The sequence below is a fragment of the Lutra lutra genome, chromosome X (genome assembly GCF_902655055.1).
Source record: "Lutra lutra chromosome X, mLutLut1.2, whole genome shotgun sequence".
Lineage (NCBI taxonomy): Eukaryota > Metazoa > Chordata > Mammalia > Carnivora > Mustelidae > Lutra > Lutra lutra.
The window spans coordinates 3,555,928-3,572,955 of record NC_062296.1 but is presented as its reverse complement, the minus strand read 5'-3'; the positions used below and the strand labels follow the sequence as shown (position 1 = coordinate 3,572,955).

Sequence of the window (17,028 nt, the reverse complement as noted above, 5' to 3'; positions counted from 1 at the left end):
ATGAGGAAGGACACTATATCATACTCAAAGGAACTGTCCAACAAGAAGATCTAACAATTTTAAATATCTATGCCCCTAACGTGGGAGCAGCCAACTATATAAACCAATTAATAACAAAATCAAAGAAACACATCGACAAGAATACAATAATAGTAGGGGATTTTAACACTCCCCTCACTGAAATGGACAGATCATCCAAGCAAAAGATCAACAAGGAAATCAAGGCCTTAAATGACACACTGGACCAGATGGACATCACAGATATATTCAGAACATTTCATCCCAAAGCAACAGAATACACATTCTTCTCTAGTGCACATGGAACATTCTCCAGAATAGATCACATTCTTGGTCCTAAATCAGGTCTCAACCGGTATCAAAAGATTGGGATCATTCCCTGCATATTTTCAGACCACAATGCTCTGAAGCTAGAACTCAATAACAAGAGGAAATTTGGAAAGAACCCAAGTACATGGAGACTAAACAGCATCCTTCTAAAGAATGAATGGGTCAACCAGGAAATCAAAGAAGAATTGAAAAAATTTATGGAAACAAATGATAATGAAAACACAACGGTTCAGAATCTGTGGGACACAACAAAGGCAGTCCTGAGAGGAAAATATATAGCGGTACAAGCCTTTCTCAAGAAACAAGAAAGGTCTCAGGTACACAACCTAACCCTACACCTAAAGGAGCTGGAGAAAGAACAAGAAAGAAAGCCTAAACCCAGCAGGAGAAGAGAAATCATAAAGATCAGAGCAGAAATCAATGAAATAGAAACCAAAAAAACAATAGAACAAATCAACGAAACTAGGAGCTGGTTCTTTGAAAGAATTAATAAGATTGATAAACCCCTGGCCAGACTTATCAAAAAGAAAAGAGAAAGGACCAAATAAATAAAATCATGAATGAAAGAGGAGAGATCACAACGAACACCAAAGAAATACAGACAATTATGAGAACATACTATGAGCAACTCTACGCCAACAAATTTGACAATCTGGAAGAAATGGATGCATTCCTAGAGACATATAAACTACCACAACTGAACCAGGAAGAAATAGAAAGCCTGAACAGACCCATAACCAGTAAGGAGATTGAAACAGTCATCAAAAATCTCCAAACAAACAAAAGCCCAGGGCCATATGGCTTCCTGGGGGAATTCTACCAAACATTTAAAGAAGAACTAATTCCTATTCTCCTGAAACTGTTCCAAAAAATAGAAATAGAAGGAAAACTTCCAAACTCATTCTATGAGGCCAGCATCACCTTGATCCCAAAACCAGATAAGGATCCCATCAAAAAAGAGAACTACAGACCAATATCCTTGATGAACACAGATGCAAAAATTCTCGCCAAAATACTAGTCAATAGGATCCAACAGTACATTAAAAGGATTATTCACCACGACCAAGTGGGATTTATTCCAGGGCTGCAAGGTTGGCTCAACATCCGAAAATCAATCAATGTGATACAACACATTAATAAAAGAAAGAACAAGAACCATATGATACTCTCCATAGATGCTGAAAAAGCAGTTGACAAAGTACAGCATCCCTTCCTGATCAAAACTCTTCAAAGTGTAGGGATAGACGGCACATACCTCAATATTATCAAAGCCATCTATGAAAAACCCACCGCAAATATCATTCTCAATGGAGAAAAACTGAAAGCTTTTCTGCTAAGGTCAGGAACACAGCAGGGATGTCTATTATCACCACTGCTATTCAACATAGTACTAGAAGTCCTAGCCTCAGCAATCAGACAACAAAAGGAAATTAAAGGCATCCAAATCGGCAAAGAAGAAGTCAAACTATCACTCTTTGCAGATAATATGATACTCTATGTGGAAAACCCAAAAGACTCCACTCCAAAACTGCTAGAACTTGTACAGGAATTCAGTAAAGTGTCAGGATATAAAATCAATGCACAGAAATCAGTTGCATTTCTCTACACCAACAACAAGACAGAAGAAAGAGAAATTAAGGAGTCCATCCCATTTACAATTGCACCCAAAACTATAAGATACCTAGGAATAAACCTAACCAAAGAGACTAAGAATCTATACTCAGAAAACTATAAAGTACTCCTGAAAGAAATTGAGGAAGACACAAAGAAATGGAAAAATGTTCCATGCTCCTGGATTGGAAGAATAAATATTGTGAAAATGTCTATGCTACCTAAAGCAATCTACACATTTAATGCAATTCCTATCAAAGTACCATCCATTTTTTTCAAAGAAATGGAACAAATAATCCTAAAATTTATATGGAACCAGAAAAGACCTCGAATAGCCAAAGCAATATTGAAAAAGAAAGCCAAAGTTGGTGGCATCACAATTCCGGACTTCAAGCTCTATTACAAAGCTGTCATCATCAAGACAGCATGGTACTGGCACAAAAACAGACACATAGATCAATGGAACAGAATAGAGAGCCCAGAAATAGACCCTCAACTCTATGGTCAACTCATCTTCGACAAAGCAGGAAAGAATGTCCAATGGAAAAAGACAGCCTCTTCAATAAATGGTGTTGGGAAAATTGGACAGCCACATGCAGAAAATGAAATTGGATCATTTCCTTACACCACACACGAAAATAGACTCAAAATGGATGAAGGATCTCAATGTGAGAAAGGAATCCATCAAAATCCTTGAGGAGAACACAGGCAGCAACCTCTTCGACGTCAGCCGCAGCAACATCTTCCTAGGAACATCACCAAAGGCAAGGGAAGCAAGGGCAAAAATGAACTATTGGGATTTTATCAAGATCAAAAGCTTTTGCACAGCAAAGGAAACACTTAACAAAACCAAAAGACAACTGACAGAATGGGAGAAGATATTTGCAAATGACATATCAGATAAAGGGCTAGTGTCCAAAATCTATAAAGAACTTAGAAACTCAACACCCAAGGAACAAATAATCCAATCAAGAAATGGGCAGAGGACATGAACAGACATTTCTGCAAAGAAGACATCCAGATGGCCAACAGACACATGAAAAAGTGCTCCATATCACTCGGCATCAGGGAAATACAAATCAAAACCACAATGAGATATCACCTCACACCAGTCAGAATGGCTAAAATTAACAAGTCAGGAAATGACAGATGCTGGCGAGGATGCGGAGAAAGGGGAACCCTCCTACACTGTTGGTTAGAATGCAAGCTGGTGCAACCACTCTGGAAAACAGCATGGAGGTTCCTCAAAATGTTGAAAATAGAGCTACCCTATGACCCAGTAATTGCACTACTGGGTATTTACTCTAAAGATACAAACGTAGTGATCCGAAGGGGCACGTGCACCCGAATGTTTATAGCAGCAATGTCTACAATAGCCAAACTATGGAAAGAACCTAGATGTCCATCAACAGACAAATGGATAAAGAAGATGTGGTATATATACACAATGGAATACTATGCAGCCATCAAAAGAAATGAAATCTTGCCTTTTGCGACGACGTGGATGGAACTAGAGGGTATCAAGCTTAGCGAAATAAGTCAATCGGAGAAAGACAACTATCATATGATCTCCCTGATATGAGGGAGAGGAGATGCAACATGGGGGGTTAAGGGGGTAGGAGAAGAGTAAATGAAACAAGATGGGATTGGGAGGGAGACAAACCATAAGTGACTCTTAATCTCACAAAACAAACTGAGGGTTGATGGGGGGAGGGGGGTTGGGAGGGGGGGGTGGGGTTATGGATATTGGGGAGGGTATGTGCTATGGTGAGTGCTGTGAAGTGTGTAAACCTGGCGATTCGCAGACCTGTACCCCTGGGGATAAAAATATATGTTTATAAAAAATAAAATTAAAAAAAAAAGAATGAAATGGCTGAAATTAGGTAGAAAAAAGCTAATTTAAACAGAGTAGTGCTCTGTTTACACACAAACTAATTGCTGTTATTCTAGGAAAAGAGGCCAAGACACCCATAGAACTCTGGCTATCATTCCAGTGTCTATGCTGCTGACAGCCTGACTTCATCAGTCCACAAATACTCACCTAGGATCTGCAGTGTGTAATGTGTGAACACCCAGAATCCTTCTATTTAGTGTGTCTTGGGGAAAGTTGGCCTTAAAAATTCTCACTTTATAAACTTATAAAACCTAAGTAATTATAACATGTAATGGAATTTTTTTAAAGAAACCCATAATCCCACCACTATGGCACAATTGCTATTTATTTTTGCTTATTCCCATTCAGTCTCAGTCTGCCAATTTTAATCATTCCAGTAACTGTCTGATATTTCACGGAATTGAGAAACTTCTGCTTCTAATCAAGATGGCATGACTAAGGACCAGATTTAACTTTCCTGCTCCCATGACAAAAATGTATGAAATAATAGTTTTCAAGAAAATGGTCAGTCATTAGGCAACAAAGGACAGGGACTCCTAAGACATGGGAAACAATTAGACGAGCCCTGCAGTTGCCACAGCAAGTTTCCAGGTGGCAAATCTGCTCCCCTTCACTGGTATCTTTTTTTTTTTTTCTGAAATAGTTTATTTGCTTTGTTCCCCCCGTCTCCCCACCCCAGGCCAATTACCACTGGTACACATGATTTTGTCATTTTAAGTTTACTTAAGCTTAGTGAATTTATGTTGATAGACTAAATAAAACATATGAACACACAAAAAATGGACATCTTAATCAATACCTTTGTATACACATTTCTATTGAAACATCCAAGAAGCAAGGAACTAAAGACTAAATTGATATATGACTATGATAAAAAGCAGAAGGGAAAGGACTGGGAAAAAAGGTCATATCCCATCTTATTGAATCTTATTGAATACCATCTCACCAGAATTTCTGTCTCAATAATGAAAAGATTGTTACATCCCCAGCAACATATCGCTTCTTTTAAGGACAAAACATAGTGCGCTTGAATGGGAAGGTTGTGCAGTGTCCTGAAGTTCAAATGCTGGGATTTGATCTGGGCCAGTATGTTCCAACAAACAGGTTCTTTGTAGAAAAATTGGCATGGGTCTATGTCTTAATCCAGGCTGGAAAAAACAAATTAGAACAAAACACAGCTGATGCACTAAAATTTTCAGCAGAAATGTAAAAGATTCCTGTGCTAAACCAGGTACTTGTATTTCATATGAACAGTGAGCTGCAGACTGTTCAAAAAGGATCTAGTTGTTAAGGAAGCAGAAGGGGATCACTAAACTCAGAATATGATGTGTACAATTTAAAGCAGCAAATGGCTTCAATTGAGGCACCAGGATTAGGGAAGAGAGCACTGGGTTTGAAGTCCTTGGACTCTCTCTATCTCTCTGGGGCTGCCTTGCTGTGTGACGTTGTCCTCTTTGACACTATCAAAGGGGGAGGTTGCACTAGAAGCTCTCCAGAGCCATTTCCATCTCTGTGCAACTATAGTAAAGATGGTTTTTGGTAATAATACTTCTGACTTCTGGGGCGCCTGGATGGCTCAGTGGTTAAAGCCTCTGCCCCTTGCTCAGGTCATGATCCCAGCGTCCTGGGATCGAGTCCCGCATTGCGCTCTCTACTCAGCAGGGAGCCTGCCTCCTCCTCTCTCTCTCTCTCCCTGCCTGCCTCTCTGCCTACTTGTGATCTGTCTGTGAAATAAACAAATAAAAATCTAAAAAAAATAAATACTTCTGACTTCAATCTCCATTGAAGACGTGAAGCAGCTGTCCAGCAGCCTCCATCTGGCAGGCCCTCTGGTGGCAGTGCCCTTCGCCCATGGCCGGGTTAGCATCCTACCAACACCTGGGAAAGGTGGTTTTGTTTTTGTTTTTTCTCTTCTTCTTTTCTTTTCTTTTCCTTTTTTTTTTCCTTTTCTCTTCTTCTGCCACAGCCTTTGGTGACACACAGTTTTCTTAGGCTTGTGCTTTTAGCGCATCTGTACTGTGTTTATTTTCTCAGTTTTGTCAGAGTATAGCATGTGGCACCTATAATCACTGCTTATTCCCTTCCAGCAATATTTTTCAAGGACATGTTTCATGATGGTTTGTGTTCTGCCTGTGTTTCCTGTTGTTTATGTATCTGTCTCCAAATTGAAATGTCATTTTCTCCTCATTTGGAAATTCCCAGGATCAAGTTGATATTGGAACGGTTGAGCAGTATGGCCCCCAAGAGTCTGATCATGTAATTAGGATAGAATCTGATATATCTTATGATTCCAGCACATCGTCCCTGGAAAGCATACTGGCATCACCAGGTAGGTACATTTGGATGTGTGGATAGGGATTATCAGAAGAAAAACTGGCCCATAGGGTAGTTCTTGTTTTTTCAGAGGATGAGAATGTTCTGTTCATAATGATGCAAAAATCACAAGACTGAACTAATTTCATCTTCTGTAAGTTTTTTTGAGATGATGATTTGAGAGTGATCAAAGTGAATATCTCATCAATGGTTCAAGTGCTTGGGAATGGTATTATTCTGTCCCATTAACATTTAATCTTCTAAAGATTGGTGCTAGCGCTCAGCCCTTGGAGGAGTAGCATCTCATCTCTTTGTCCTTACTTAATCTTCACTGCTATGCTGCAGTGGTTGCAGTCCAAAGAAACCCCTTGGTTTTTTTTTTTTTAATTTTTATATATTTTTAAAGATTTTTATTTATTTGACCAAGAGAGATCACAACTAGGCAGAGAGGCAGGCAGCGTGGGGGGAAGCAGGCTCCCTGCTGAGCAGAGAGTCTGATGTGGGGCTCGATCCCAGGACCTTGGGATCACGACCTGAGACGAAGGCAGAGGCTTAACCCACTGAGCCACCCAGGTGCCCCAGAACTTTATTTTTTAGAGAAAAAGAAGGAATAGTTATTTGTCTTGTTGATATTTAGGAAGGTAGAGTCAATCATTTTCTAAATGTGATATGCCTTCTTAGTACTTTTGGTCTCCTTGATATCACTGTAAGAATGTAAAATGGGCAAGACCGAAATGACTCCCCCCCGGGGGGAGAGGGAAACCTCTTGTTTTTTTTAAAAAAAACATACTATAAGAAGAATTTTTAGTATAGGACAAAAAGGATAGTCTCTTAGAAACAGTGATACTTATTATGTAAGTTTCAATATTAAAGACATTTCATAAATATAATTGTATAAAAATACAAAACTTGAGGTGGTGCCGGATGCTTAATGCAGATCCTGTCCTCTAATTTGCTGACCCTAGCATGGAGTCTTTGCATTGTGGAATCTTCATATATACAACTAATTTTTAAATAGCTAGCTAACCTAATAGCTAACTAACTAATAACTAACCTAATATCTAACTAAACTGATAGCTAACTAACTAATACCTCTATTTTTTAATAGCTAGCTAACAACTCTTACATTATGGCTGCCAATCTCAAATTTTGTTTAAAAAAATCTTTTCAAAACAATTGATTGGGGGGGCGGAGTCCATGAACCCATGATTGTGATTTCTGAAACATGTAAGAAAAAATTTAGTTTTGAATTTGCATACAGTAAAGTTCACTCCTTGGGATGTATGCTTCTGTCAGCTTGACAAAGGCAAGGAGTCCTGTATCTGCCACCACAGTACCAGACAGAATGGTTCTGCCATCCCCAGATTCCTTTGTGTTGTCTTTGAACTCCAGCTCCGTCCCTCATTCTCTGGCAACCATTGGTCTGTATTTGGTCTCTGGTTTCCTTTTTCCAGAATGTCACATAAATAACAGAATCATGCAGTCTCTCACCTTTTTGGTCTGGCTTTGTTAATGAAATGCGTTCAAGAGTCATCCATGTTGCATGAATCAGTGGTTCATTCCTCTTTCCTTGCTTAGTAGTACTGTACCTTGTGCATGTACCACAGTTATTTGTTTAAAAATCCACTCATCTGCAGAAGGACATCTGGGTTGTTTCCGTGTTTTTCAGTGACTATATATAAAGCTACTATAACCATTTGCATAGAGGTTTTTTGGTGTGGATACAAACATTTAATTGACTTGGTTAAATTCCTGGGAGCTGGACAACTGGGTCATATGGGAAATATGTGTGAAAGAAACTGCCAAACTATTTTCCAAAATAACTCTGCCCTTTTGTATTCTTCAAATAATGTTGTCCAGCTTGCTTTTTTGAAGGAGAGTCATTTTTCAACACCTCCACCAGCACTTCCAGAGCACTCCAGAGATCCCCACATTCTGGGGAACATACATTTTGGGAAGTGATTTATGATTATGCTTGATTTGGTATTATCAGTTGGAAGGTACCAAATTTCCAGAAGCATGGCCAGAAGAATTTTATGATGAAAGGACACTCAACATGAATGGTTTGGGTACTTATCCATTTACACTTGGGTGGGTGGAAGTAAAGTGAGACACTCCTTCCTTTTTCTTTATTTTCAAATATGAACACATTTTTAAGGAATGTTCTGAATTACTTTTGGTACCTGGCACATCTAATCCTTAACATGGAACAAGGCTGAACTCTCCTGTTTTTATGACTTATAAAGGCAATAAAGAGAAATCTGTAAATCTTGTTGATAATGTTGGTACTTCTGCTTTCTTGGTCACGCGTTCCACTGGGCTTTCTTCTTCAGTTGCATCATCTTCGCAAAGCTTTGAATTCCAGCCGGTGGTGGAACAGGTTTCTGATGTAGATGAGGTACAACCGGTGGACGAGCTGGAAGAGGTGGACCAGATGGAGCAGATGGATGAGGTGGATGAGGTGGGACAAGTAGATGAAGAGGAAGAGGTGGAGCAGATGGAGGAGCTGGAGCAGGAGGGGCAGCTGAACCAGGTGGAGGAGGACAAACAGCTGGACCGAGTGGAGCAGGAGGACCAGGCAGACCAGGCTGAGCAGGAGGCCAGCTCACCCTCCAGTGCGGCTGCTGGCATCAGTGATGAGGTACCTCTGGGAGTCTTGCTCTGCATATTTGTCTGGACCACTAACCCTGCAAAGCCCTGAATTTCCACTCTTGTGTTCAAGTTTGCTTTGTAGAAAACATCCTATTATTATCACTCTTTCTGTCATACTGCATTTTCAGATGCAGCTGGGTATCCAGTGGACCCTAACAAACAGGGAGGTGGGAGGTTAAGAAAGACAAAATCTCTGTTCTAATGTGAAATATGTAAAGACACTTTGGGTTTGAGAGAAAGTTTGGGCCAAATAGGCAGCTTATCTACTAAAAAAAGGCAGTATTTTTAAGAGCTGTATTCCTTATCACCTGGAAGGGGATGCTAACCATCTTGGGAAGATGACTTTCCTGGCTACCATACCAACACATCCCCACCACGAGCTAGGTTTCTCCAATGGAGGTTTTTTTGTTTTGCTTTGTTTTTTTTTAGTTTAGAAACATGCCTTTCAGAATGCTAGTTGTATCCAACCTTCAAACGTCAGCACCAGTGTAAGGTTCGAGGTCAAATCAGTGCAGTTGGATTTACTACTCTGTTGCTCTTCAATCTGCAAATTTGTGTACATAATCACAGATTTGGACAATCATCTTTTATAATAGCAGGATTATTAAAATCAGGATTGGCAGGCAAGATAATGAATTTATGGTCTGTTATGTGGAATTGTGTACATTAATTACAAAGCCTAAGATGAGTCCCTCCCTCTTTTATAATCAAAAGAACTGAGGGCTAGAAGATAGTTGTTTGAATTTGGCCCCAGCCTTGACCTTGCCATATCCCTGAGCCTCAGTTTCTCGACCTCGAAATGGTCTGCTTGCCTTGCGGGGATTTCTGGACTGCTGTGAAAATTTTTTGAACAATTTAAAACACATTTCTGTAGCAATCCATGTTGTCTTTATTTATGTCTTTATTTGCCAAAAAGCTGTGGTTTCACTTTCCCATTGACAAGTTTCTCTTCTGCTTTGAATAAAGTCATAACTAAACTTTAAATGTAACTTTTGTTTACAATAGCCAGAATAAGCAGCAATGAGTGTGGGTAGTACAGCCCTGCATATGGTAGCGTATTGGACTTATGTGGGGTACCATGGATTGACAGACTGGAGTATATCCAGAAGCTAGAGCCCAGGATGGAGAGAGGCTGGAAAATGTCATGTTGTCAGTAGTGGAAGTTAGTCACCGTGGAAGGCATTGGAGAAGGGATATTGGCAAGGGACAGGAAAGCCTGCTCCAAGTAGCTGCACAGCTGTCGTGCTCCTGAAGCGGAAGCGAGTCTCCAGTGCATTAAACTAGGGTGGAGACCTAGCAGCTCCGGGCAGGCAGCTTTCCACTCCCCTCAAGTAAGCCATTCTCAGATGCGTTAGGTCCCTCCTCCAGGTGGTGTGCTCCCTCCCCTTCAACGGAGAGGTGTGAGACAAGCTTTGTAGCTCATCTGCCAGGGACAGCAGAGAGAAGTTCCTGCTTGGAGAATGGGAATTTGAATGTGATAACCTGTAAGGTCTGTGGCTGCCAGTCCCTAGTTTAGAGTATTCTATTTATTTATTTATTTGCTTAATGAATGCCTCCTTTTTTATACGAATATCTACATAGTTTACAACAAAAGGACAATTGGGCAATTTTCACTGGCTTAAAAATTCAGACTTTTTTATTACAAGGGAAAAAAACAGCTTGCATGTTTTTTGCTCTCTTTTTAATGACTCAGCTGTGCTCTTCCATTAGCCACAGTATACGATAGAATAAACTCTTGTTTTTGTTCTCTAGCAGTTGCATGTATATGTGTCTTCTCATCATTAATATCGGGACTGTGGCTCTCTCATCTTGTTTATGCACACAGTGCCAACCCAGATCAAGGCAAATAATAGCTTCCACAGAAGGTCTCTTCTTTCTCAAGAGCCCTGCCTCTTCCTTCCACCCTCAGCCAGTCACTTAAGAAGCGTGTCCACTAAATTTCTTTCAAATGTGTCCCTTCCTTTCTATGTCTCCTGCCTCTGGTCTGTTTCAGGCCCCTGTTTTCTCTACTATAACTGTGTAGGGAAGGTATGTACTTTCTAGGACGTTGTGAAGGTCAGATCCATGAATTTCTTTGCAAGTGCTTAGAGAAGAGTGCCTGGAACAAAGGAAGTGCCATTTGAACTTCTTCTCACCCCATTGCTAATGGGGGTATCTGATAGACGTTTCCCACGTGCCTTGTCTGTGATATGATGACCCACTGAGCTCTGACTCTCCCACTAAGGATATTGGGCAGGTGGCTGCTTCACACTTTGGGGCCAGTTCCATGGTTTTATATTTTGAGGAAAAAAATCAGACTGCATGATTCCCATGATCCATTTCTGATCTTGAATTCTTGGATTCTCTAGCCATTTCTTCAGACTTTCTAGTCATGAAGGAAATTGGGAGTGCAGGAATTATTCTCATTCTCAGTCTTTGCAGACTTGGCAATAAAACAGTCTGGTAGGATTTGGAGACCCTGGTGTCCCGATCTGTGAGCCACAAGCAATTCCTCCCCACAGTCAATACAACCACCGCCATCAATTATGTCATACATCAACAAGCGGGAGCTGGAGCTGATGAAAAAGTTCAGGGAGCAGCTGGAAGAGCAGACACGGATGCTGCAGGCTGACATCCGAAGCCAGCGGGATGCACTGGAAATGATGAAGGAACAGCTTCAGAGAATACAGGATTCCACCTTTCAGGTCAGAGGCCAGTTCCAAGTAAGTAAGTGGCAGAAGGGAGAGGAAAAAAGAGACATTGACAGTTGTCAAGCAGTCAGTCACCGGGGTCTGCTAGGAGGGAGAGTAGCTGCTTCAGGGCGGCAGTGGGGCATTTGGAGTGGTTGGCAGGGACTTTTGCCTGTGCTCTTGGTCTCTTGGCTGTAGTGGCTGAGATCGGCCCAGCCAGGCTCTGGCAGTGGCAGACACAGGTCCTATATAGCCAAGCCTTCCCAGGGGGCCTGTCCCACTCTGTCCCAGGCATGTCCTGTTCCCTGAGGAAAGGTACAGCCTCTGAATAAGACCTCCATGATACTGTGTCCTTCCAGATGCAGCCAACCATCTCACACCACCTTGACCATCCTGAGTTCCAGTCTTTGGAGCCAGTGCCCAAGAAACAACGCACTGAGCAAATGAAGGAGTCCCTCCCAGACCTCAAGGAGATCAGCCTTTCCTGTGGTTCATGTTCACCCTGCTCTTTCAAATTCTCGGAGGAGCTGGAGGAGACTTGTGATGACTCCAACCAGGTATGGAAAGCCTGTTTCAACTGGGGAGCTGAAAGGAGATTTTATTGTCATAAACACTGGGGCTCACCTGGTTCTCCTGAGGGGTTGGTGCCTAATCAGTTGGCTGCGGTTCACTTGCCTGAGATAAAAATTCTTGGCGAGCTAGACCCAGACACTCGTTCCCAGGCACACGTATGTGTATCCCGGATGGCAGTGCCTTGTGCCCGGATAAACACATAGACATCACCCTGACCACACCCGCAGGCACAGGGCTGCTGTCATCTGCTCTAGGAGAATGGAGGAGGGCTGTTCTGTCAGCTTCTGGGGGACTCTTGCGGGCACTAAGGTCCTTTCATCTCTCCTTCTGAAGCCACTGCTGGAGGGGCAGGACCCATTCCTGCAGCAGCCATTGCAGCAGGCACAGGACCAGCTTCTGTCAGAGCAGCAGATGCAGGAGCAACCCCAGCCGCCGAGCACCGTGGTGGGAAGGCAGAAGCTGCAGATATACCTGCCAGGCCAGGCCGGCGTAGCTGTGCCCCTCTGTGAGGACCCCATGACGTTCATGCACACCCAGACCATCGTTCCTGTCCAGTTAGCAGCTGGACAACAGCCCTCTGGCTGCTATCAAGGTGATACCCTGGGGGACGAAGAAGATGACAGCCCTAGGTAAGAAGTGCATGGAACAGTGATAAGTGCAGAAGTCCCTGCTTTCCCCTCATGGCCAGACACTTTGCCTGAGACCATGAGTGACTTACCCACAGGGCACCCAACCCCCCTCATCAAAAGCAGTGTGCTCCCACTCACCTAGCTCTGTGGCTTCCAGACCCCCGCCTCTGCATGCACAGTATGTTGCCAAGCATGTGCTGGTGGAACGGAGGAGACTGTGAAAATAGGAGGCCTAGATATGGAAGCTCCCAAGCTAGGGAACTGGCAGATCTTGATATTGCTTGGCTCCACCCACCCAAGCCCAGTCTTACAGCACAGGTCGTCTAGAGCAGTCTTATGTGCCCATAGCTGAGTCACTCCATGGCTCCCAGCTTTCTTCTCCCACTCCACTGTAATCTGGTGATCACAGCAGACCAGAAGAAGGGGTCTCCACAGAACTAACAACCTATGTGAGGGAAGTGGGTGTGAAACAGTTGCTACATGTTCGTTGGATACCAAGGAGCTAAGCTCCCTGAAGAACTAAGTTCTCGAAGGCCGTATGAGGACATGAGCACATTTTCTGCTCAGTAATAAGTCTGTGGTCCCAAATGCCAGAAAGAGAAGGCTCTGCTCAGCAGTGAAGGGGTTGTAGAGCACATGCTTGGTGACTAGTAAATATTTTTGAGCGAATGCCAGCTCTCTGAGCAGGCTTCCCAGAGCTCTCCAGATTTCCTTCTGGGTCTCCCCTATAGAATCAGTGACCCTAATATGTCTGGTGGGTGGGTTAGTGCCATGTTTCCCACAGGCCTTTTCATCAGAATCCACTTGAGGAGGCTGTAGGAAGTACAGATTCAGAAGTCCCTATTTACCCAAGATAAATGGGGCTCTTGTAGAGACAGCACTGGATTTGCAGGGAGGAACTAGCCCGGCAGCCCCAAACAGCAACAAAGGGCATGTCCCTGACTTTGGATGGGTAAAGTGACAGGCCCAAGGCCACAGAGATCACCATTGTGGAAGATTCAGGACTGTCCAAGTAATACAAATAAAACCACTGGAGCCAAAAGACTAATTCACCTCAGTCTTTACATTCACCTGACTTTGGCAAATGGAATCTTCTTAGGGCAAGGTGAGGATACAAACCAGTGAATCCTGATTTAGCCACCAAAACCAGTTGTGCCATAAGCACCTACCAAAGAGCAAGCCAATGGCTCCTGGGTCATGGGTCCCAGACCCATATCACTATAACATGTTTTTTTTTCAGGTTTTTTCCTGAGCAGCAGAAGGTGTCCATGGTGTATAGCCCGGGCTCTGACACAGTCGCTTCTACCAGCTTTCCTCAGTCTCCCATACATTCTGACTCCAGCTTAGTCACCCTGGAGACCCCACAGGATTATATCCAGCTTTGGCAACAGCCACCAGATTCACAGCATCACCTTTACCTCCAAGTGAATACTTGGCCTTCCAGTGAGCACAACAGCCTGCAGGACCAAGCTACCTGGCCCCAGGTATAAACCTTTCCTTTCCCCTATGCTTCCCAGCCTAGGTCAGGGCATTCGGCATGGAGGCTGGGCCCCTTCCCCAAAAAGCACACACCACAGCGGTATGCTCTGGGTGTGAAATCCAGACTTCAGAGCTCAGTAAATTCGAGAGCGGTTACTCGCATGGCGGCGGCACACACTGCTGAGTAAATTGATTCCCTCAAGTTTTCATGAAAAAGTGAGCTGTCCTCATGGATATTAAATACGATCAGAGGTAAAAACTTCTCAAGCATGTTAGCTGGATAAAGTGAGTCATGCCATATCCTGAGCTTGTTGCCCAAGCCCCGATCCCTTTCTGAACCTGTGGATCATTCATTCTGCTGCAAAATCCCGGGCCCAGTGTGGGTGTGGTTCATTGTACTAAAAAATGAACCAAGGGTCCTTCTGTGCAATGTGCTTGGTGTTTATCCACAGGGAGCTCCATACTTGCCAGGAAAGACCCCCACCTCAGGGACCATCTGCTATGGTCATATTTCCAGGGCAGTGTTGACAGCTGATCCAGATGGAAGTCATTTACTGGGTTTGGTCCCAGAAAGACTCTCAGCAGGCCCCTTGGGACCAAACACGCTCAATCTAACAGTACTTATAAAGGGTGTTTTGATTCTGCCTTCAGAAATCTTAATGGAGCCTAACCTCTGATTTTTTAAAACTAATGACAGGGGGCGCCTGGGTGGCTCAGTGGGTTAAAGCCTCTGCCTTCGGCTCAGGTCGTGATCTCAGGGCCCTGGGATCGAGCCCCACATCAGGGCATCAGGCTCTCTGCTCACAGGAGCCTGCTTCCCTCTCTCTCTCTCCCTGCCTGCCTCTCTGCCCACTTCTGGTCTCTGTCTGTCAAATAAATAAATAAAATCTTTAAAAAAAAAAAAAAAAACTAATGACAGCAACAAGGCAAAAAGAACCCAGTAAGTTAAGGCAGAATGAGTGAGTTTGGAATTTTAAATGGCTAAATGTGTGGTTATTTTCACATATACACCTTGACCAGCTGGGCTGCCAATCCTCCAGAAAGTTGACCCATAGGAGGCACTGCTCTCATGAAAAGAGCACATAGATGCTCAGTGGACCCTGTGGTTCAGTTCCCAAGGCAGACTCTGGTGAAACCCTTCATCATGTCTGCTCTCAGGGCACTGCCATCTGGATGGGCCCTTAGGAGCAGAGCAGCTATCCCAAGGAAGTGGAAAAGGGAGGATGCCTGGAAGGTTGTTGGGAGAATGAAATGTGATGGGAAAGGTAACAACAACCCATGCTGGTATTACTGCATTCTCCCAACAACCTTAGCTGGCAGTCAGGCTCAGCATGGAAGTTATTTAGGTTGAGCAGAGTAATAGCAGGATCCAAGGGTAGGGCCAGGGAGAGAGCTTCCAAGCCTTTGGCTAGCCATGGATGGCAGAGAGGCCCAGCTAGGGAGGGCCAGACACAGAACCTCGTAGTCTTAGGCATGAAGAAAACTTTGGGGGAGACCAGGGCAACTCTTGCTAGTCTTTAAGACAAGATGTTGTTGGAAGACAAAAGTGGAGAGGAACCCCATTGTCCCCATCTGCACCTTCTGCCAGCGCCTTGTACGTCTGTGTTCCAAAGACCTACTTCTCAGCAGCTTGCTGACTTGGACTAGAGGGAAAGTTTCACCTCGTCCACCTTTTTCTTGGCAGGTGTCAGCTCCTCAGGCAAATCCCGAGGCTTTCCAGGACCCTGAAGAATACTCACCAGGCCATATCAGCTATTTTATGTCTGCTGAGCGGTCTAGCTCGGACGAAAACCAGCACCAGCAGTACTTTCATACCAAACCTTGAGAGAAGAGGGACAGACAGGCCAATGAGGCCTGCATGGCCAGGGGGCCTCCAAGGCTCACAGAGTCCCCTGGAATAGGGGTTGGGGAGGGGGGGTGGATATTTTCTTTTCTTTCCTGATAAGTTCTGTTTGGGATTGTTGAGCACAACCCATTTCTTGGAAGGTATATTGCAGAGGCAGCCTGTGCTGATGTGTGACAGCAGCCAGGCCCCAGCAGGAGACTGCTGTCCCTCACCTTCCTGCCTGGCCTTACACACAGCTGTTCTAACATGGGCGAGCAGGCTGCAGAGTCTACTCAGGTTCGAATACCGTTTTTTGGTTTTGTTTTTGTTTTCTGCCGAGAAACGTTTTCCAGCATGGTTTATAATCTAGTAAGAAGCTGTTTTGTCTTAAGCCACAGTCATGTTGGGGAAATCACAGGTAACAGCATTCCAATGGTGGGAAGCTGAAATCAGATGAACACAGGTGCTTTGTACTAAAATAATCACAGCTCCAGTGCTTAATAAATATCTTTCTTTGCAACTCTCTGTGAACTTATGATTGGTCTTTTGGAACCTAGAAATGGTACTGACCTAGTTGACTGGTACTGGGATCCTGAGTAAAGGGCTCATTTCCGGGACTTGAGCCCCTCATGGGCACCTCTGCTCCCTGCCGCATTTGCAGAGACCAATGGCTTCTGCCACCCTGAGTAGCCGTGTGCCCAGGCCCTCTGTGTGGCTGAAGCTTGCTGGCTCTTTTATTGATGCTGAGGGCAGCCACAAGCTTACTGGGCCCAAACCAGTGGGCCTATACTAGGCTACCCACTCTGTGGAGACCATGTTCTGCCTCATGTGTCACCCCTGAGGTGAGCCTGGATGCACTGCATGCATGTTCCTTCTCTCCTGCCTGTAGCTTTTCCTGCAGGGGGGTGCTCCCTGGAGGGAAAGTGATTTGTTCTCTGGCTAGATACCAAGTAGAGCATCTTTCCAACTGTCTGCACAGGGGCCAAGAGGAGGGGAGCAGGAAGCACTTGAATAACCTTATCAGAAGTCATCCCG

General features: G+C 43.9%; 1 protein-coding gene across 5 annotated transcripts in view; it reads left to right on the top strand.

Moving 5' to 3' along the window:
• PASD1 (PAS domain containing repressor 1) overlaps positions 1-16,507 on the top strand; it is a 118,532-nt gene extending 102,025 nt beyond the window's left edge. For all 5 annotated transcript variants that reach the window (XM_047716696.1, XM_047716693.1, XM_047716694.1 and 2 more), the window contains 7 exons: positions 6,056-6,182; positions 8,500-8,807; positions 11,320-11,502; positions 11,847-12,044; positions 12,394-12,689; positions 13,930-14,173; positions 15,853-16,507. In XM_047716696.1, coding sequence (XP_047572652.1) covers positions 6,056-6,182; positions 8,500-8,807; positions 11,320-11,502; positions 11,847-12,044; positions 12,394-12,689; positions 13,930-14,173; positions 15,853-15,993 — 1,497 coding nt within the window. In that variant the 3' untranslated portion in view covers positions 15,994-16,507. The remainder of the gene's footprint in view (positions 1-6,055; positions 6,183-8,499; positions 8,808-11,319; positions 11,503-11,846; positions 12,045-12,393; positions 12,690-13,929; positions 14,174-15,852) is intronic.
• The last annotated feature ends 521 nt before the right edge of the window (positions 16,508-17,028 follow it).